The 22,513-nt window shown below is 43.4% G+C and overlaps 1 protein-coding gene across 1 annotated transcript in view; it reads left to right on the forward strand.

Moving 5' to 3' along the window:
• VWA3B (von Willebrand factor A domain containing 3B) overlaps positions 1-22,513 on the forward strand; it is a 231,064-nt gene that overhangs the window by 167,329 nt on the left and 41,222 nt on the right. The window contains exons 20-21 of the mRNA XM_040994133.1: positions 8,168-8,286; positions 13,206-13,256. Of these exons, the coding sequence (XP_040850067.1) occupies positions 8,168-8,286; positions 13,206-13,256 (170 nt within the window). The remainder of the gene's footprint in view (positions 1-8,167; positions 8,287-13,205; positions 13,257-22,513) is intronic.

The raw sequence follows: 22,513 nt of genomic DNA on the forward strand, positions 1-22,513 counted from the left end.
TACTGCCACACTGAAGGACACGATGGCCTCCCCAAGCATGAGATCTAAATCCACAAAAGAGGGAAGTAGAACATGCAACGATGGATTTTCTTTAAGGACATTAAGTCAAGTTAAGCTGACCCATGGGGGAAACGCTGTAATGTTAAATATCTAATGGTATTGATTTGCAGCTGATGCATGAGTTGATAAAATCGGAGAGCTTTCTACAGACTTCTACAGGGGTACTTTGGGTGAGAGAAAACTTTAAGGATTTTTTTTTAATTTGTTGAGACTGATTTATTTTGTCTCTGAAAGTTTATATGTCATGCTTTTGTGTTTTGAGAGTTAAGTAAGTCCTCCCCCTTCCCAACCTCCAAGTCTTCATTTAGTTTTCAAAGTCTGCATCCCACACTTTAACATACAGTTTTGGTTCCTTGCTTTTGACAAGGATTTTTTTTTAAGATTTATTTATTTTTATTGGAAAAGATATACACAGAGAAGGGCATGCAGAGAAAGGTATTTCTTCCTCTGGTTAATTACCCAAGTAGCCTCAATGGCCAGAGCTGAGCTGATCCAAAGCCAGGAACCAGGAGCTTCTTCCTGGTCTCCCAAGTGGATGCAGAGTCCCAAGGCTTTGGGCCTTCCTTTACTGCTTTCCTAGGCCACAACCATGGATCTGGATGGGAAGTGGGGCAGCTGGGATTAGAACCAGCAGCCATATGGGATCCTGGCAGTTGCAAGGCAAAGATTTATCTACTAGGCTATTGTGTTGGACCTGACAAGGATTTTTAGAAGGCATGTATTGGGGCTTTTAATCTCATTTCAGTTTTCACCTCCTACTTTGATGATTTGATCATGAAATTAATTCAAAATTAATTAATGTAATTTTTTTAACAACAGCAAAATGAAATTGAATCTGTGGGGAAGTCTCAGGGTTGGTGCTGTAGTGCACTGAGGTAAGCTGGCACCTGTGGCATCCCAGTTCAATTACTGGCTGCTCCATGTCTGATCCAGCTCTCTGCTTCTGTGCCTTAGAAAGCAGCAGAAAATGGCCCCAGTGTCTGGGCCCCTGCACCTTTGTGAGACTTAGATGAAGCTCATGGCTCCTGGCTTTGGCCAGGCCCAGCCTTGGCTGTTGTGGCCATTTGGTGTGTGAACCATCAGATGGAAGATTCTCTCTTTCTCTTTCTCTCTCTCTCTGCCTCTCCTTCTGTCTCTGTAACTGCCTTTGAAATGAATAAACAAATCTTTTTTTTTTAAAGATTTATTTTTATTATTTTTTTTTTATTGGAAAGGCAGATATACAGAGAGGAGAGACAGAGAGGAAGATCTTCCGTCCGATGATTCACTCCCCAAGTGAGCGCAATGGCCGATGCTATGCCGGTCCGAAGCCAGGAACCTCTTCCGGGGTCTCCCACGCGGGTGCAGGGTCCCAAAGCTTTGGGCCATCCTCCACTGCTTTCCTGGGCCACAGGCAGGGAGCTGGAAGGGAAGCAGGGCTGCCGGGATAGAACCGGCGCCCATATGGGATCCCGGGCGTGCAAGGTGAGGACTTAACCACTGGCGCCACCGCGCCGGGCCCCAAATCTTTTTTTTTTTTTAAGTCCTTCCTGTTCACTTCACTCATCCTGAAATCTTAGCATTTATAGGTAACCACTGTCGAAAGTTTTAAGTCTAATATTGTTATGTGTCTGATATTTTACAATTCTTGAGAGATGAGAGAGAGAGCAGGTTTACTTCACTCCCCAGGTGCCCACAGCAATAGGGCTAAGTCAAAGGTTGAGAGTCCTAACTACTTAAACCATCACCTGCTGCCTCCCAGGGTGCCCATCAGCAGAAGCTGGAGTCAGGAGTAGAGGGCAGGGACTCAAACCCAGGCAAACCAGCATGGGATAAGTTTGTTTTACCTGGCTGGCACCTTGACTGCCAAGTTGAACACCCACCCACGATAATTTAGAAATAAAGACAAGCTCACTGATAAAGCTGAGGCCCTGTGAGCTGCTCGTTTTGGTTCCTTTCATCTCTCTTCTTCTCAGAGGCAAACACTGGCCTGAGTTTCCATGTGCGTGCTAATTAAAAAGTACTGAAACATTGGTCTGCAGGTTTAAAACTTTCATTTTTTTAAATTGTCTTTTTAACATTGTTTACATAGTTGAGAGGATGCATGTCCACTTGGGCCTCTGATTAGGGCAGAGAGGTTCAGGTACGGAGTAAGGAGGGTGGCAAAAATGTTTGTTTCTTTTTTCTCCTGTGTCTGCAGGGGAGACGGGGTGAGGGGTGCTTCTTGGTGTTAAACTGCATCAGCCACTGAGAATAGGGGACGGTCCTTTGATGACTTCTTAGAGACCCTGATATGGGGAAGATTATTCCGAAGGTGTTACTTGAGTGGTTTCGATAGTTCTGAGATGTCGTCTGCTTCATTGCATCATGGTTGAGAAAATCCAAGGTCTGCTGGCTGGCAAAGTCCACCTTAGTGCATCTGTAGACCCAGGAACATGCTCAAAGCTTGGCCAGGAGAATTGTCCATCCTGTTCTGCCTTCCATCCTCTGATGAGGCAGTTGACATTTTCTGCTGTCAGAAGAGCTGGCTGTTTCCTGTGTGCACCTGGACATGCTGTCCACCACACAGGCATCAGCAATTAAAGGAGGCCCAGTCCCAACACATGCACTCCAAGGTCAAGCCACATCCTGTGATTTTGCCTGTGGCCAGGGTCTATGTCCAGCAAACTAATTAGGGAGTCCCCCAGGAAACTTCACCCAGAGTAGTCTCAGATTTGATTCTTATGTCCGGTCTCTCACCTGCACCAACCAGTGCACGTATCGGTGGATACACTGTCTGGTCAGTTCCACCCCAGTCCTATATTTCACATGAACTGAAGGATGCTGCTGCCCAGCCCAGCCAGCCCTCCACAAGTTGGTCCTCATACATACCAGTGGATCCTGTGGCTTAGCCAGAGCAACACACAATAACCCCTGCCAGGCCCACCCCAGGCCCTGGGTTTGTGCATGTCAGCCTCTGCTACAGTCTAACCCAGCCCATTCATGTTCTAGCTGACTCTCATGCACACCCATGGGAGTTATAGCTTGGCTCAGCCCGGCCAGCCCCCAGACCAGACCCTCACATATGCCAACAGGTGCCACTGCCTTGTCCAGCCTGGCCCTTCTCAACTCTAGTTCTTGTGCTCACCAGTGATAGCTATAGCCTACAAAGGAGTGCCCCAGTTCCCCTGCCAGGCATATTCCCAGCCCCAGATCTTGCACCTGCCAGGGACTACTGTGGTCCAGCCTGACATGACTCGTACCCAGTCCTGACACTTGCCAGCTGATGCTGAGGCCTAGCCTGAGGTTCACTTATCATTCCTACTCCTAGCCATGGGTCTTATATGTGCCAGCAAGTGATGCAGTCCAGTCTGAGATGACTTGCCCATAGTCTTGGCGTTCACCAGGCAGTGCTACAACCTGGCTCAGCCAAGTCTACCCCCTTAGTCCCAGCTCTCACTAGCAAGAACAGCAGCCCAGCCTAATCTGGCCCATCACCAGCCCTCATGTGAACTGGTGGGTGTTGTGGTCCTATCCAGCCTGGCCTGCAACCTGTCCTGGCCTTCACTCATGCCAATGTCTGCTGTGGACTGACCCTGCCTGGCCCTCTCCCAGTCCCAGCACACAGGTATGCCAACAGATGCTGCTGCCCAATCATGATCTAGCCTTTTCCGAACCCAAGCTGTCGTGCTCATCTGCAGGAGCTGTGCTTACCAGGGGAGTTTCCCATGTTCTCTTCTCAGGCCTGATCCCAGCAAGGGATCTCGTGTGTCAGCAAGTGCTGCTGCCAAAACTGATGTGGCCAGCCCTCAGTCCTGGCACCAGCAGGTACTGTGGCCTAACTTAGCCTGTCCTATACCCATTCTGTCTCTAAACCTCCAGTGAGTGCTGGAGCCTAGTCCAGTCTGGCCCTTCCCCAGACACAGCTCACATGCATGCTGAGGGTTGCTGCAGTCTTGCCCACCCTGGTCCGCACACAGTGCCAGCTCTTGCCTCACCAGTGAGAGCTGCAGCCCAGCAATGGAGTTCCCAGATTTCCTCCACCAGGCTTATTCCTAGTCCTGGTTCTTGCATGTGCTGGTAGGTGTTTCAACCCAGTCTAGCACAGCCCACCACAGTCTCAGTTCTTGCTGGCAGGTGTTATAGCTTAGCCCAGCTGGGTGCAGCCTACATGCTGTTCTGACTCTTGTGTATGTCAGTATGTGATAAGGCCTGGCTGTACTTGGCCTAGCCTGCCCCCAACTTCAGCTCTTATACTTCCCAGAAGAAACTGTGGCCTAGCAGGGAGTTTCTCAAATTTTCCTACCATGCCTGTTTCCAGTGCCAGATCTCATGCATGCCAGCAGGGTCAGTGGCCCTGCTCAGCATAATTTTATCTTAGCCACTGCCCTTGCCTATGCCTAAGTGCTGCAACCTGGCCTCCTGACACTCCCTCAAGTGTCAGTTGGGTTCCTGTCAGGTGAGTTCTGTGGCCCAAACTGGCTCAACCTGTCACTGGATTCAGCTCTCTGCTTAAATCAGTAGGTGCTGCAGTTCTACAGAGCTGAGCCCACAATCTCCCTACAGAATCAGCATCCAGATCCAGTAATCTCACATTCTGCTGGGTGCTTTGTCCCAGCCTAATGTAATCCATCCCGTGCTCTGACACTCGCGGGTAGGTACTGCAGCCTAGCCCAGCCAGGAATGCCCTGTAGCCCCAGCTTTTGCATGTGCCATGGGGTGGCAGGCTATTGAGCCTAGCCTGTGTCTCCCTCATGGGCAGGTGCCTTGGTCCAGACATTCTCTCCGATTTACCCTCTCTAAATCAACTCTGACTCAGCTCCCTCACCTACCTGCGAGTGCAGTGTCTGGTCTGGTCTGTGTGGGAGATCCCAGAAGTCATTCCTTCCTTGTCAAACATGCTCTCAGCTGCTCCCACTCCAGTACATCCTCATACCCCCTTTCCCAGGCAATGTGTAGCCCAAGAGAGAGAGATAGAGAAAGAGAAAGAAAGAAAGAAAGAAAGAAAGAAAGAAAGAAAGAAAGAAAGAAAGAAAGAAAGAAAGAAAGAAAGAAAGGAAAGAAAGAAAGAAAGAAAGAAAGAAAGAAAGAAAGAAAGAAAGAAAGAAAGAAAGAAAGAAAGAAAGAAAGAAAGAAAGAAAGAAAGAAAGAAAGAAAGAAAGTTAGTTGCAAAGAGCAACTGTGTTAGCATACTGGAATATTTAACACAAACTTGGCATTAACTCAGAATGTTCATCAGTTACTGGCTTCTTTTCTCTCTCATTGTAACACTTACCTAGGTACAGGACAACCTATCCAGTTGCCTATAGCTGGGGCAGGTATGAAACTTTATACAAATTGTATTGCATAAGCTTCATTCTGAAATTTGGTATTTGGCTAATACTATCTCTTTGAGACTTAACTATATTGATTCTTTTCTTCTTACTGTATTTTTCCATTATCTAAGTTCACTACCATTTTTGTAAATACTAATATATTTAAACTTATTTCTAAACTGTTATTTTTTTCTGCTTAATATCATTTTCCTTTGTTTATTATTTGCTGACATTTATTGGTGAAACTGTTGCTATGTCCTCCACCCCCACCTCTAACTTTCAGAAGCAGCAGGTTTCCCAGAGCACCCAGTCCCACTTGTTTCCCCGGAGTTGGGCTCCTCTTGCCCTGCCATATTTGAACACAGAGCTATCAGGCTTCAACCCTGCTCATTTGTCCATGGTTCTGCCCAGGCTTTTATGTCTAGAAGTCTACTCACCAAGCATAGCCTTTTCGTTTGTTTTGTTTTGTTTTTATTTCTCTGATTTTTTTTCTAAAATTTTAATGACACCGGGGCCGGTGCAAATGGCTCAACTGGCTAATCCTTCACCTACAAGCACCAGCATTCCATATGGGGAATGATGGTTTGTGTGCCAGCTGCTCCACTTGCCATCCAGCTCGCTGCTGATGGCCTGGAAAAGCAGTGGAGTACAGCCCAGGGCCTTGGGACACTACACCCATATGGGAGAGCTGGAAGAAGCTCCTGGCTTCTGGCTTCAGATCAGCCCAGATCCAGCTGTTTGGGGAGTAAACCAGTAGATACATGATTTTTCTCTGTCTCTCCTTCTTTCTGTAAATCTGCCTTTCCAATAAAAATAAATAAATCTTTAAAACACTTTAGTAACACAATACAGATTACATGATTTTACAGGCAAAAGTGGTTATAAAAACATAAGCCATATAATCTTGATTGAAATTGATTTCTCAAGAGTATTTTGGGAAATAATAGTTGTGCATATTTTCAAAATGCCTACATATGCCTTATAGTCAGAATCATACAGTTTTGGAATAATGATGGTATAGCTTACTGTTTCCCTGTTAACTTCTTTTTTGTTTAAATGTTAAGATCTGGGACATATCTCTTTATAACTATAAATACATTCATTGATGAACAAATATTTGTCGAGGGCATACTCTGTCCCATGTTCTATTGTAGATGATAGAAATAAGACAATTTTCCCTCTCTGACAAAACTTAAAATCTGCTTGGGAAAGAGGTAACATGCAAATGAGTAAACAGTAAAAACTACAGGTACTGTTAAGAGAAAGTATAATTGGGAAGAAAAAATGATGGGAGGCTCTGACTCTGAGGAAGATGGAGTAAATACAATTCACCCAAGATCCCCACTAAATATTGGACAGATACATGGAGCAGTTATGTAAAGTTGCTATGTAAAACAAGGAATGACACCAGATTTTGAAATTCTGCCAAACTTAATCATACATGTATCGGTTCCGTCAACCTCTGGAATGACATGGGAGATGATCAGAAGTATCCCCCAACCACAGAATAAGCAGCAGGTATAGAAATAAGCTTTTCTGGTACTCTGCTATTTCTGTAGAACGTGGCATCCTTGACCACTAAGACCTTCTTTGACTTGTGTAAAACTTCTTTGACTTGATCAGGAAAACAATCGAAGAGATGTTAACTATAATCAAATATTCTCAAAACAAAATACAATATAAAGTAAGTATATGAAAAAGATATTTCAAAAAGCTCTTGGAAAATGAAATTAAAAGATAAATTTAGGGCCCGGCATGATAGTCTAGTGGCTAAAACCTCGCCTTGCATGTGCCAGGATCCCATAGGAGTACCAGTTTGATTCCCAGCTGCTCCACTCCCCATCCAGCTCCCTGCTTGTGGCCTGGGAGAGCAGTAGAGGGTGGACCCTGAACCCATGTGGAAGACCCAGAAGAATCTCCTGGCTCCTGGCTTTGGATCAGCTTAGCTCCAGCCAGTGGAGCCACTTGGGGAGTAATCCAGCTAATGAAAGATTTTTGTCTCTCCTTCTCTGTGTAAATCTGCCTTTCCAGTAAAAATAAATGTATTTTTAAAAAATGATAAGTTGGGCCCGGTGTAGTAGCCTAGCCACTAAAGTCCTCGCCTTGAACGTGCTGGGGTCCCATATGGGCACTGGTTCTAATTCCAGCAGCTCCACTTCCCATCCAGGTCCCTGCTTGTGGCCTGGGAAAGCAGTTGAGGACGGCCCAAAGCCTTGGAACCCTGCACCCACGTGCAGGACCTGGAAGAAGTTGCTGCCTCCTAGTTTTGGATCAGCTCAGCACCGACTGTTGTCGTCACTTGGGGAGTGAGTCATCAGATGGAGGATCTTCCTCTCTCTCTTCTCTGTATATCTGACTTGCAATTAATAATAATAATAATAATAATAAAGATAAGTTTACTTTGGTACAGGTAACTTTGAAACTCATTCGTGCTCATCATTTAAAAGAAGTGACAGATCCTCTTTCTTATTGTCCACTCATCAATTTGGCATCAGTTTTTAAGGGAATGCTGCATTTGAACTGAGATTTTTTATAACATTTTAGTGTTTGTTTTGTTGGTGGTATTGTCATTGTGTGTTAGGGTGTGTGTGTATGGGGATGGTGGTGGTGATGGCAATTTTATCAAAATGTATTGCTTTCAAAGCTAGAAAGGGTTAACAATGACATAACAGATTCTTATCTTTTGTCTGGGATTTCCTGTATTGTCTAACTTTTCTACATTTATTGTGTATGTACTTTTCAAGCAGAACAATTGTACCGCCATGTAGCTACATTTTGAAGCATGTGTTAACCCAGTAAGTGATGCTTTCCTTGCCTTTGATGTTGATGTGCAGGTGTTCCCTCTGGCACACGTGTGCAACGACACAAATAAGATGACGTTAATTAACCCCCAAGGAGTCAAGTTCAATCTCTACAAGCAAAAAGTGGAACGGGCAATTAAGTCCTACGAAAAGTAAGTATCACACCTAGCTACTCAAGTTTATTTGTTGAGTTTGGCTTATTTTTTTTTTTTAATTAAAGCTTCAGTTTTTCATCTGAAGCAGTTCTTTAAAAATTGCCTCAATGCCAGCATGAGCCCCAGCAGCTAATACAGGGGCGTCCTGTGTGCCAGGCACTGTGTTCATGTACCCAGATATTTTCAGCAGTTTTTAAAAAACCATCTTCCTTTTTCAAACTCTATTAGAGACACCACATGTTTCAATGAGATCCTTAGAATGTTCCATTGGGCAGACAGGATTTGATCTCTTTGTCGCCTATCATTCTATAAAGTGATAACCAAAACCCTGCAGTGAGAAGATCATTTATATCACACAGTTGACTTCAATATCTGAAGATTTTTCATCCCAGGATTTGAACAATTCCAGATGAAAAAAAAAATTTAGGTCCATGCTGTCATGCACAGATTTTATTGTTGCCATTATTCCCTGAACAATGAAGTACAGCTGCTACCTACTCAGCATTTAACTTGTATTAGGTGTTATAAATAATCTCTGCAGATTCAAAGAGTACCAAGGAATATACTATTGTAATAATATAAGGAAAATCAGCGGGGGAGTGGAATTGAGACGGGAAGAGGGAAAATCCCTAAGCCTATGGAACTGACTATCATAAATAAATTTTTAAAAAAGCAGTATATAGGAGGATAAGCTTAGGTTCTATGCAGATAATACACCTCTTTACAGAAGGGACTTGGGATATCCTAGAACCAGTCTCTCACAGATACTGAGGGGTGACTTTTTGACTACATAATTGAAGCATTTTATTTTTGGTATCAAGTTCAAAGTAGTGATCAGGTTGGCAACAGTGCAAGTGATACTCCTTAATAGTCCCCGTGTCTGTGCTGACACAGGAACCTCTCCCCACGGAGGCAGATGGCCCAGTCACTACCCTTCCCCACCTCTGCCATCTCGTACTTAATTAATCCTTGCTACACAGCACTTAATTAAACTTCCTGCATGCCCACCTGCTTCAGGCCAGGCCATTCTTTGTTCTGGAAGCTGTACAGTTGGCATTTACATTTCCCACCCTGCGGGTGGAAAAAATTAAGATAAAGTATGTAAAAATGAGTGCTGTGGCCCAGGTCAGGATTTGTTGATCTGTTGTCATTTGGCAGTCTGTCTAGTATCACATTCGAAACAAAGCACAAAGCCTTTCTCCTACCCACGGAGAGCACACCGTACATCCAGTGACGGGCCTTGCGCCCAGCTCCTCCTCAGCCCCACCTCCTCTGGAACCCAACTCTGCAGAACTGAAGCTAGCTTGGCTTATTGGTGCCTCTCTTTGTCTCCATGGGTCCTTTGTCTTTGTCTGCGAGGCAGGTGAGCCATCCCAAGCCATGTTCTCTCCCATGGGCCTGTGACTTCCAGCCAGACCTTTCTTTTCTCCCAGCCTTGATTTCTTCCAGTTACACTGCTGTTGCTCCTCCTTCCTTGCCTCAGCACCAAGGGCCCCCTACTAAAGGCCTTCCCTTGCAGCTGACTCTTGGAGCACTTGGGTTTCTGCACCTGGGCTGTGGCTTGTGGACTGTCTCTGCTCCATGAGGTGTCAAATCCCAGGGTCAGTAGCTTTGCCTACCACTTTCCTTCTTCAGCTGTTCCTAGAAGATGTCATAATATAGAAATAAATATATATGTACACACACGCATGTATATGTGTATAAGTGTATCTGACCGTTGTAGTAACCATTTAGGGATTGAATCAATAGATGGAAGATTCTGTTGGGTTAGAAATACATATTTGCAGATTTGGCTATCTGAATTCAATTCATATTTTATATGATTCCAGTTTAATTGTTGAAACGGTTCAAATTCAGTTATTCCAAATGCAAATATAATGCCATTCTAATATAATCTGCTTCAATAACTGAAGTGTTCGAGTCCTATAATTATCTGGTTTGAGGAAGCCTGGTGCAGGGCACAAGCTACAGTTTTTGGGGTCAGACAATGCCTGTGGGCTTCATTCTCAGCCCCGATGCTCACTGTTGGCTAGTATGTGATGACCATAAGCCTCAGCTTCCTTAGTTGTAGGTCCTATGCCACAAGACTGCTGTGAGGAGTATGCAAATTATATATAAAGAGCAATGAATGTGAATTACTTTCCGGTTTCATTGCCTGAATTCACTGATCCTAAAATAAACACAAATATCAGGAGTTTAATGGGCACTCTCTTCTTGTACCACCACGTTGACTTTTTCCCAGTGATTTAAAGGACAAGAATCCCATTCTTCCTCAAAAGCAATGTCAGGAACACGGGCATGGTGACATGTCCCGTTTCTCAATATGAGAGAGTGAATTTCTCTCGTTTTAGAGAAATGGTGTCCTCTTGCTTGGGAATCATGCTCAGAAACCTCATTTTAGGTTGCTACTGCCTCTGAATGCCATTAGTTTACATGTGACTCTGAAAATGAGTCATTTCTTGGTGCAAGTGGAACTGAAAACTACAGCTACAGAAAGTTGGTAAATGCAAGCTCTTAGCCAAATGTCGCTCCTCTACAACAAAGAGGTGACCGTTGCCGAAGCTCCAAGTCAAAGGGCTGAAGCAGTCTCCTAGGGGCCCTATGTCCATGCCCTGGGTCTTCCTGCATTCCACAGGGATTCTCCTCTTCCCACATAATTGCTTTCCTGTGTTCACCTCCTTGCTCAGTAGAGCACTTTGAAGTACTTTGACGGGAGATGGGAAGTAGGGGAATAGCAGAGACCATAAGAATGGACTCTTAGAAATATATCATTTAAATAACTGAATTAAAATTGGAGATGCAGCTGTCAATGTTGTGCCACCACCTGCAGTGCTGGCATCTCATATGAGCACCGGTTCAAGTGTTGGGCGCTCCATTTCCTATTTAGCTCCCAGTCAATCCCAAGTATTTGGGCCCCTGTCACCCATGTGGGAGGTCTGGAAGAATCTCCTTGCTTATCTTGACCCAGCCTTGACCGTTGAATCAATAGATGGACGATTCTCTTTCAAATAATTTTTTTTTAATTAGAGAAATGTTTTAGCTAATTGTATCTGCAGTCACCCAGAATTTGTCAAGTTTCTAGGTCTTACCCTTCTTCAGAACCTGGAGGGAACAAACATTGAGGTATTCCTGATGATTTTATACATATATCTCACTTCATCCTCTCAATGCCAAGAGTACATGATGCTATCCTTGACTCACTAATGAGAAAACAGTGTCATTGAGATGTACAACATAGGATCACAGAGCCACCAAGCAGGGCCCTGGGATTTGAACCCAGACCCATGTCACTCCCAAGCCCTTACCCAAGCTGCAGCCTTCCTGCTATACTACATCCATTTTCCAGTTTAGCTAGAGGGGGGTTTTTATAACTTTTTTTTTAAATTGGAAAGTCAGATATACAGAGAGAACGAGAAAGATATACAGAGAGAATAGAAAGATCCACTGATTCACTCACCAACTGGCCACAATGGCCAGAGCTGAGTCAATCCGAAGCCAGGATCCAGGGGCTTCTTCTGGGTCTCCCATGCATGTGCAAGGTTCCAAGGCTTTGGGTCATCCTCGACTTCCTTTCCAGGCCTCATGCTGGGAGCTGGATGGGATGTGGAGTTACTGGGACATGAACCAGCACCCATATGGGATCCTGGCACATGCAATGTGAGGACTTTAGGCAGTAGGCTATTTCACTGGGCCCTTGAGTAACTTTTTAAAAGAAGAGTACATACTCCTGCACTCACACTGAAGTCCCACAAAAATGGATACTACAGATCCTTTCAACCAGTCTCAAAGTCCTAATCTGGCTGATTTCCTTTTTCCTGTCTGTTTCCCATCTCCCATAGAAGAGTTAACTGTGTGTGGCACAACTGTGCATACACCAGCTCAGTGAATCCTCATGGCCACATGGACAGTGGGGGCTACTGTTGCTCTAGCTGGGTACTAGTCCAGGTCTCGCAAGTAGGAAAAGAAAGAGCTGAGCTTGGGCAAAGCATTGTGACTGAATCTGCGCTCTACCTCCATGTTGGACCCCTTTTCCTTGTTCTCCCCAGAACAGGCAGCTGCAGGACAGGATAGCACCTCCCTGCAAAGTGTGCTCTCAGGACCCTGGCCCACTGATGCTGGCTCCAGTGGCTGGAAGAAGGCCTCCTGGACAATGTGGTGTTCTCTCACTCAGTTTTATTAAAGCAAGTTTATTTTTCATGGACTATTAGCTCAAACCCTCCCCAAGAGCTGGCATTCTGTATTCTGAACTCTAGGAAATCCGCTTTCAGTGGGAAGTGATGTAGAACTGAGCTGCGCTGGAGTTCTGAAAGAGACATCACTGAATAGTGTAGCGAGAGGAGCTGTACCTTCCTGTAGGAGCTTCCAGCTCCAGCATCCTGGGTTGGCAGCACCAGAGCAGGGCTGGTGGCTCAGCTAGCTGGGGGCGGCAAGGGGAGGGAGGAACAAGGCACAGCTCCTGTCTGCCTCTCTCAGCTCATCTGGATAACAGGGCCATCAGGGTACCTGATCTCTCAAGTGTGTCTCAGCCTCTTTCACTCTGACAATCCGGCTGAAGGATGTCTGCAGAAGGAGGGCACAGGTGTGTTTTCCTGAGGAAGAAAACTGGTGGGTGTCTAGAAGCTCCTTCACACACATGCAGTGAGGACCAATTTGTTGCCTGGCCTTTATCTGGCAGTGCTGAGAGCTGAGCTCCCCTGTAGCATTGGACAGAGCTGCCACAGATCCTTGTGACTCCTACAGTGATGCTGAGGGAATGAGCCGTGCTGGTCCAGTCTCTCCAAGTAAGTGACAGAGACAGGGCTCAGCTGCGATGGTGCTGGGTTTGAGCTCCCCCTGCAGCACCCCTCAGAGTCCTGGGGATTGACCTTTGGCCTTGACATGAAGTACTGTTACTAAATCGCTGCTGTTTTAAACAGGCGCTTGAATAAAATTGTATGGAGAGCGTTATCTGAAGAAGAAAAAGAGAGGTAAGCCATTCTCTTCCCTCCCTCTGTACCGCGTTTCAATTTTGGAGAATCCCTTTTAACGTAAAACCTATCATTTGAAAGTGTATAATTCAGTTGCAATTACAATATTCACAATGCTGTGCCAACCGATGTCTATCTCCAGTTTCAAAACTTTTTCATCACCCTGGAAAAACACCTTGAACCTAGAAAGCAATCGCCTCCCATTTCACCTCCTCGAGCTCCTGGTAACCACAAGTGTGTCGTTTTTCTTTTTCACAATTTATTATGTGAGAGGCAGAGTGGTAGGGAATGAAATCCATGATCCATTGGTGCATCACTCCCCAAATGGCTACAACAGCCAGACCGGGCCATGCAGAAGAAGCCAGGAATTCCATATGGGTCTCTGTGTGGGTGGCAGAGACTCCAATATTTGAGCCTATTAGGGGACTGAATCCGTAGCAGATTCACTGAGATTCTAACTGGCACTCTGACATGGGCGGCAAGGTGTCACAAATGGCAGCTTCACATGTAGCACCTCAGTGCCTGCCCTCACTAGTCTGTCTGATGTCTATAAATTGATGTCTTCTGAATGTATTATTTAAAAAGCACCATTTAATGTATGACTTCTTGTGTCTGGCTTTTACTTAGTACAAAAGGTTAATGTTTCTAAAATTCATCCAAGTTGTACCATGTGTATGTGTGTGTGTGTGTATTGTATGTGTATATATATATATGCAATTTATATTTTATATATATTTATATATTTTTATATTATATATATATATATAAAATCATTTGTTTATCAGTTCTCCCACTGATGGGACATTTGGACTGTTTCCATTTTCTGCTGATTATAAACTCCATTGATCCATGTGTTTTCTTTTGAAAGATTAATTTATTTGAAAGGCAGAAAGAGAGGGAGAGACAGAAAACAGAACAATCTTCCATCTGCTGGTTCACTCCTGAATGACACAACAGCCAGTGCTGGATCAGGCCAAAGCCAAGAGCCTGGGACCCTGTCTGGGTCTCCCATGTGGATGGCAGGGAGCTGTTCTCCCAGGCACATTAGCAGGGAGTTGATGGCAAGTGGAGCAGCTGGGACTCGAAACAGATGCTGTGTTGTAGATTCCAGCTTGACCCTCTGCAACACAAAACCATCCCTAGGCCACGTGTTTTCATTTCTCTTGTGTACACCTAGGAGTAGATTTGCTAGTCACACTTTAATTTTGTGCTTAACTTTTTTTTAAAAAAAAGATTTATTTATTTATTGGAAAGTCAGATATACAGAGAGGAGGAGAGACAGAGAGGAAGATCTTCCGTTTGGTGATTTCACTCCCCAAGTGAGCGCAATGGCCGATGCTATGCCGATCTGAAGCCAGGAACATCCAGGAACTTCTTCTGGGTATCCCACACAGGTGCAGGTTCCCAAGGCTCTGGGCCGTCCTCTACTGCTTTCCCAGGCCACAAGCAGGGAGCTGGATGGGAAGTGGAGCTGCCAGGATTAAAACCGGCGCCCATATGGGTTCCTGGTAGTTCAAGGCAAGGACTTAAGCCACTAGGCCACACCGCCGGGCCCTTTGTGCTTAACTTTTTGAGAAACATTCAAATTGTTTTGCACAGCAGCTGCGCATTTTACATTCTTACCAGCAATTTGTGAGGTTTCTTGTTTCTCTGTATCTTCATCAACACTTGTTCATTTTTTAACCCATTAAGTCCTAAGTTTTCAGTTCTGTGAATATCACAACAAAATTAACACAGGTGTGTTAAAATACATTGGAAACCGTAATCTAGAGGTTGTGTATCTTTTGTTCTCATTAAGAAAATCCAGGTTGTCCTATAAACAGGATACTATGAATATTATCTTTCACATGCATATATAAGCTGTCCTGTAAATGGGACATTAGGCAAATAAAATATCATTTCATACATTGCATGGTGTGTAAAGAAGCAACTTTTATAACTTGCTTAATCATTTTTAGTGGAAAAGAATAACTCAAAGGATTACATTAAATTTTCACCAGATGTTCCTAACTTCGCATGATATGTCTTCTTTTGACACAACTGTTGCCCTTGCTGTGACTTCTCATGTCAAATCTGATATCATCTTGACTAGTCATGGGTCCTGGAGTATTACACTTTCTTCTTCCTGATTGTTTCTTATTACTTCATTTTTAGGTATGCTAAGCAAATGTCTCCTTTAGTATCCAACAATGTTGTTAGATCTTTGTTGTCTTTCCTCAAATTTGTAATTAATACATTCATTTATAATACACATCTCGGTTATTCAAGTGAGCAAAGGCCAACTGCATTTTCCACCCCCAGTGGAAGTGGAGTATTTGGAAACTAACCAGTTGTGTTTATCTGCATCACCACTTAAAAGGTTGTGGGTGCCCAGAACCTTGTTTTGAGGCACATTGGCTATAGTCTATACTTTTTCCATTGTTGAACTTCACCACGTGGTTCCACTGTATGGTAGTCTGATTCTCTAGCCATTTTACAGTGAGAGTTTTATTGCTCATGTTGAATCTGTAATCATATGACCTCTTGCTTGTTTCTTCACCTGCCTGTGTCATGTGTCAGTTTCAGAGGACACTTGTTTAATCTGTTTTCCCTTGTAGTGCCTTTAGTTTGCAATCCCAGTGCTTCACGGCTGTTCCAAAAAAGTCTTAACCAGTGAAAAGACTGTAAGAAAAGTATAATTGTGGATTCTTTTGTAGAACAACCTTAGTCTCAAGCACACAAGACAAAGATTTCCAACAAATAGCCACAAATAGCAACACATGAGAGTTTGTTGGGCAGCAGAGCTGTGTACCACACATTACTATATAGTTCCAGTGTGCTATTTATGGAACAGCTGTTTTGGAATAATGACCATCACAAATACAATGCATTCTTCAAAATGAAATGACAACCTACATAATGCATTTCTTTTGCATTAAGTAGTTATCAGTAGATATCAGTTATATATGTTATCATTTATTCAATTGGATATTTAGTAAGAATGATTTTGTAGTAAAGTTCAGGCAATTTTTTAAAAGATTGATTTTTATTGGAAAGTCTGATATACAAAGAGGAGGAGAGACAGAGAGGAAGATTTTCCATCTGTTGATTCACTCCCCAAGTGAGCAGCTGCATCGGCCAGAGCTAAGCCAATCTGAAGCCAGGAGAGAGGAACTTCCTCCAGGTCTCCCACGCGGGTGCAGGGTCCCAAGGCTTTGGGCCATCCTCGACTGCTTTCCCAGGCCACAAGCAGGGAGCTGGATGGGAAGCGGGACTGCCGGGACTAGAATGAGGGCCCATATGGGATCCTGGCACATGCAAGGCGAAGACTTCAGCCATTAGACTACCATGCTGGGCCCGAGTTTAGGCAATTTTCAGAGAACTTAGAAACATTTTTTTAAAATATTTATTTATTTCTATTGGAAAGTCAGATTTACAGAGAGAAGGAGAAATGAAGAGGAAAATCTTCCATACACTGGTTTACTCCCCAAGTGGCTACAATGGCAGAAACTGAGCCGATCCAAAGCCAGGATCCTGGAGCCTCCTCTGGGTCTTCCAGATGGGTGTCAGTTCTAAGAATGAGGGGATCTGTGGAGTTTTTCTTTATTAAAAACATGTCATCTACAGACACAGGCTGTATATTTTAAATAAATAAATAAATCTTTTTTTTTTGTAAGTATGACTTAAATCTGGCAACAGTTAAGTATTCCAGCTTAACCAGTAGATGAGAGTCTGCTCTCCTCTCTCTGTATTGCCTTTCACATAGACAGTTTAATTAAAAACATTTTAAAAGAATAGCTAAACTTTGAGAGATTACATTTAGTAAAGGGACTGTGAAATTTACATGTAGACTCACAAATCAGTGTATAGCTTTGTAGATGTCTATTGAAACTAACCCCACAGTTATTTCAACTTATGAAAGAGTTGAACATACATAATTGAAGCTTTCTCCTTTTCTTGACTCTCTGGAAACTGCTTACGTTTCCATTTAAAAAAAAAAAGTTACTCTGAATAGGCAACCATTCATTTAGCAGCAGAACTATTTTCTGCCATAAGTAGGTTAAGAACATAGCCCAGGCCTAGTAGAGGAAATGCACTGCCCTGCAACCTCACACCTTGGTAGCATGAGAGCCAGGGCTGGGGGCGAGCCAGGCTGGTCAAGAGACAGCAGCTGTCAGTATATGTGTGCACCTGATCTGGAGGGCAGGTCAGGCTAAACTAAACTTCAGCACCCTTGAGTGTGCACAAGAGCCGGATAGGATGCGGGATGGACTGGACTAGGCCACAGCGCATACTAACACATGCAAAAACCAGGGCTGGGGCCCGGCACAGTGGCGCAAGTGGTTCAGCATAGCATCGACCGTTGCGGCTCACTTGGGGAGTGAATCATCGGACGGAAGATCTTCCTCTCTGTCTCTCCTCTCTGTATATCCGCCTTTCCAATAAAAAATAATAAAAAATAAATCTTTAAAAAAAAAAAACCAGGGCTGAGGGCAGACTTGGTGGGGATTATTGAGGATCAGCATGACTAGGACATGGTACCCACTGGTATACATGAAGACCAGGCATGAAGACATGGGCTGGGCTGGGCTAGGTCACAGCACCTATCAGTTTTTGTGAAAGATGGGGTAGGGCTGACAAGGCAGCTGCATCCACTGGTATGTGCACTGGCTGGTACAGGTGATCAACCAAACTTGACCCTGAACATTTCTGTGTGAGCACACACACACGAATCAAATCTGAGGTCATCCCAGGTAAGGTTTCTCAGGGGACTCCCCAAACCCTGGCCACAGGGAAAAATCACAATATATGTGGTCCAGTCTTGGAATGCATCAATGGCGGACTGAGTCTGTTCAGTTGCTGATGCTTATGTAGTAGACAGCATGCCCAGATGCACACGAGGGACAAGACAGCCAGCTCATTTAGGCCAGCAGAGGATGTCGAGTGCAATATCAGAGGATGAAAAGTAAAGTAGGTTGGACCTCTCTTTTACCAAGCTTTCAGTATGTTCCTGGGTCTGTAGTTGCACTAAGGTGGACTCGGTCAGCCAATACACCTTGGAATGATCTTCTCAAGTCTGGTGCAATGAAGCCAACGGTGTCTCAGAACTATGAAAAACATTCAAGTATGAAAAACATTCAATGCCCTTGAAATACTGTTCCTCACATCGGGGTCTCTAAGGACATCAGATGACTGTCCCCATCGCCAGATGCTAATGTAGTTTGACAGGATGGAGTGGCCCCTCCTCTTCCCCTCCAGCAGACACAAGAGAAACAAATTTTGAAACATTTGTCCCACTCACCTTCCTCTGTACCTCGACCTTCCTCACCTTAACTGAAGACCCATGTGCTTGTGCATCCGTCTCAACAATAAAAATAATAATCAAAGTAAAATTTAAACATTTATAAAAGAACATAGCCTGAGTCTTTTTTTAAATTTTTTTTAAAGATTTATTTTTATTATTTTTTTATTGGAAAGGCAGATATACAGAGAGGAGAGACAGAGAGGAAGATCTTCCATCCAATGATTCACTCCCCAAGTGAGCGCAATGGCCGATACTATGCCAATCCGAAGCCAGGAGCCTCTTCCGGGTCTCCCACGCAGGTGCAGGGTCCCAAAGCTTTGGGCCATCCTCGACTGCTCTCCCGGGCCACAGGCAGGGAGCTGGAAGGGAAGCGGGGCTGCCGGGACCAGAACCAGTGCCCATATGGGATCCTGGGCGTGCAAGGCGAGGACCTTAACCACTGCGCCACTGCGCCACCGCGCCGGGCCCAGCCCAAGAGTCTTAATTTAGAGTTTTCAAGGTTTTCCTTTTTAACTGTAGTTGAAAAAAACTATGATGTAACACAAAATTTACCATCTAAACCATTCTTAACTGTGCAGCTCACTGGCATTGACTGACTGCACATTCCAACAGATGTCTGGAATTTATTCATCTTGCGAAACTATAACTATACCCTAATAGCAAATGTCCATTTCCCTGGCAACTGTCATTCTATTTCCTGTTTCCATAAATTTGGCTGTTTTAGATTCTTCATGTAAGTGGTATCACATAGTACTTTTTGTGACTGGCTTATTTAACTTAGCATAATGTCCTTAAGATTCATTCATGTTGCGGCTTGTAACAGTTTGTCCTTTTTTTAAAAAAAAAAAAAGTAAAATAATATTCTATTGTGTGTGTATCATGTCCTTGACAAGCAGATAATTTTACTTTTTCCTTCCTAATTTGTAATTTTCTTGTCCAATTTCTCTGAGGATTTCAGTGCCTTATTGAAAAAATGGGGCAAGAGTGAGTATTTTTTTTGCCATGTTCCTAATCTTACTGGAAATGCTATCAGTCTTCCATCATTGAGCTCATTGTTCATTGTGGACTTCATTATGCTGACACCATTTCTGTTTCTAATTTGCTGAATGGTTTTTTATTTATTTATTAGTCATAAAAGGAATTGTATTTTGCTAGGTGTCTTTTTTTTTATACACTGAGATAATTTTGTGATTTTTTTCTTTTATGTCAATGTGATGTTTTCCTCTGATTGATATTCACATGTTGAACAATCCTTGGATTTCAGGATTAAATCTTGTTTGTAACCATGTATGTTCATGTCAGTATACTGCTGAGTTCAGTTTGTGAGGATTTTTGCACCACCAAGGATATTGGTCCGTAGTTTTTTTGTTTTTGTTTGTTTTGTTTTGTTTTGCTTGCCATCTCTTGGTTTGACTTCTGTATCAGTGTCAAACTGTGCTGAACTGACAGGTGAGTTTCAAAACAATCCTTCTTCAATTTTTTGGAAGTGGTATGAGGCTTAGTTTTAACAATGTTTGACAGTAAAGCCTTGTGTGTTGTAATTTTCTTGGCTGGGAATTTTTTTTTAAAAGATTTATTTTTTTATTATTTTTTTATTGGAAAGGCGGATATACAGAGAGGAGAGACAGAGAGGAAGATCTTCCATCCAATGATTCACTCCCCAAGTGAGCGCAACGGGCCAATACCATGCCGATCCGAAGCCAGGAGCCTCTTCCAGGTCTCCCACGCGGGTGCAGGGTCCCAAAGCCTTGGGCCATCCTCTACTGCTTTCCCAGGCCACAGGCAGGGAGCTGGAAGGGAAGCGGGGCTGCCGGGATTAGAACCGGCGCCCATATGGGATCCTGGGCGTGCAAGGCGAGGACCTTTAACCACTTGCGCCACCGCGCCGGGCCCTTGGCTGGGAATTTTTTGATGGATTTAATATCCTTATTAGTTGTTAGGATCTGAAGCAGGGATCTGTTCCCCAAACAGATGCTTAAGCATCAAAGTCTTCTCATAGGTAAAGGGTTAACAGATACATGAAAATGGATTAATGGCAGACTTGATCTAATTATGGTGTCCAGGGAGGTAGGTAGTTTCAGTGAAAGAAGTATAGGTCTTTGGGGATTAGCAGTTGGAAGCCAAAACTTGTGAGATGCTTTGATATGTTAGCAGTATTGCCAGAGACGAGGAGTCATAGGCAAGGCCTTAACTCTAGTGGGAGGGTCAGCCAAGGAGAGAAAACAGGAGCAGAGAGAGAGAGAGGGCATGGAGGGGTGAAGAGGAAGAGGAAAAAAAAAAAAAACAAAAAAACAGAAGAGCTGAGAATGCAGACACACAGAGAGAAAGCAGAAGAAATGGAAGGCAGCTTTATAGTACAGAAGTGAGTATTAGGAGTGGAGTGCAGGACACAGCAGTGGCTGAAGCGGCTAAAGAGGACGCCAGGGAAAAGTCCTGCAGGGATGAGTAGGGCCCTAGAGTACAGTGTCATGAAGTACAGCAGATTGGAGGAGAACGCAGTTTAAACCTAAAAGGCCGTAAGCTTTCTTAGGCAGGTGGACCTTAAGGGGAACCAAGACCCAGGGGATTTAAGGTGGCACCAGGTAAGCAGGTGTTTAAGGTGATGCTAGGTCTAAGATGGTCTACTGTTCCAGTCACTCCTTACAAAACAGAACATGAATCCTGTGTGTTTCACTTTTGTTGTTGTCCATGTGTCCTCCTCCTGCTCATACTCTGCCAGTGCTAGCCTCCATCAGACACCAGACCTACAGGGTCACCTTATCTTGGACTGTGAACGTCCAAATTCTAACCCCAAATAAATGTTTCTCCTTCCTAAGTCTGATCAGATTTTTTTTTAATTTCTTCTTGGTTTAGTCTTGGTAGACAAATATGTTTCTAGGAATTTATGCACTTTTTCTAATGTATCCCATCTCTTTCTGTAAAATTATTTGTAGTAGCCTCTTATACCTTATTTTTCAGGCATCAATTCTAAAATCCCCGCTTCAGTTTCTGATTTCAGTCTTTTTTCCTCAGCTTTGCTAAGCATTTAGTCAGTTTTGCTGAACTTAAGAAAGCACCTATCTTATTGTTCTTTCTATTGCTTCTCTGTACTCTTTCATTTTCCTACTCCTTATTGTTTCCTTCTCACTGCTATTTTTAAATGACAAGTTCAGTTATTGATTCCTAGAGCTTACTTTTTTTAAAACAAAAAAAAAGTGTCCATCACCACAGGCTTCCCTTTTATTACTGTTCGAATCTCCTATGTTTTAATATATTGTATTATTTTAATTTATCTCAAGCTATTTTCTAATTTCCCTTAGTACTTCTTCTTTGACCCATTCATTGTTAAAAAAAAAAAAAAATACATGCCCATGAGCAGAAAACAGAGCTCCAAATTATATGAAATAAACTTTCAGAGAGTTAAAGAGAAAACTAGGCAGCAAGCCACAAATACTGGAGACTATAAATTTCCATTTCTAATCATGAAAAGAGCCTTCACCCACATGATCAGTAAGGAACCAAAGGGCTTGAATAACAGATCAGTTTGGCTTAATAGACAGTGTGTCTATTCTGCTGGTGTTGGGTGGAATGTTTTGTGCTTTTATGTGCATGTATATTTAAAACCATTGTATCTACCTAATGGATCAACGTTTTTACGATTGTGTAATGGCCTTCTTTGTCTCTTTTAATAATATAGACTTAAAATCTATTCTTTGTGCTTACTAATTCTCTGCATTTGATCAAGCTTGCTGTTGAATCCCTTTAGTGAATTTTGCAGTTATGTTAGTGCTTTCATTGGTGTCAGAATATGTATGATTGCTTTGACTAGATTCTGTCTCTCTGCTATAATTCTCGTTTTGTTCCTAAATTACTTTTCTGTCATCTTCTGATTGTCTAAATCTTTTTTGAGCTCGGTTAGCATCATTAAGATGATTGTTTTTGAGTTCTTTGTCAGATAATTCAGATACCTTTGTTCTTTAGAGTCAATTTCTAT

The sequence above is a fragment of the Ochotona curzoniae genome, unplaced genomic scaffold, assembly GCF_017591425.1.
Source record: "Ochotona curzoniae isolate NIBS_2020 unplaced genomic scaffold, NIBS_Ocur_1.0 contig_883, whole genome shotgun sequence".
Classification (NCBI taxonomy): domain Eukaryota; kingdom Metazoa; phylum Chordata; class Mammalia; order Lagomorpha; family Ochotonidae; genus Ochotona; species Ochotona curzoniae.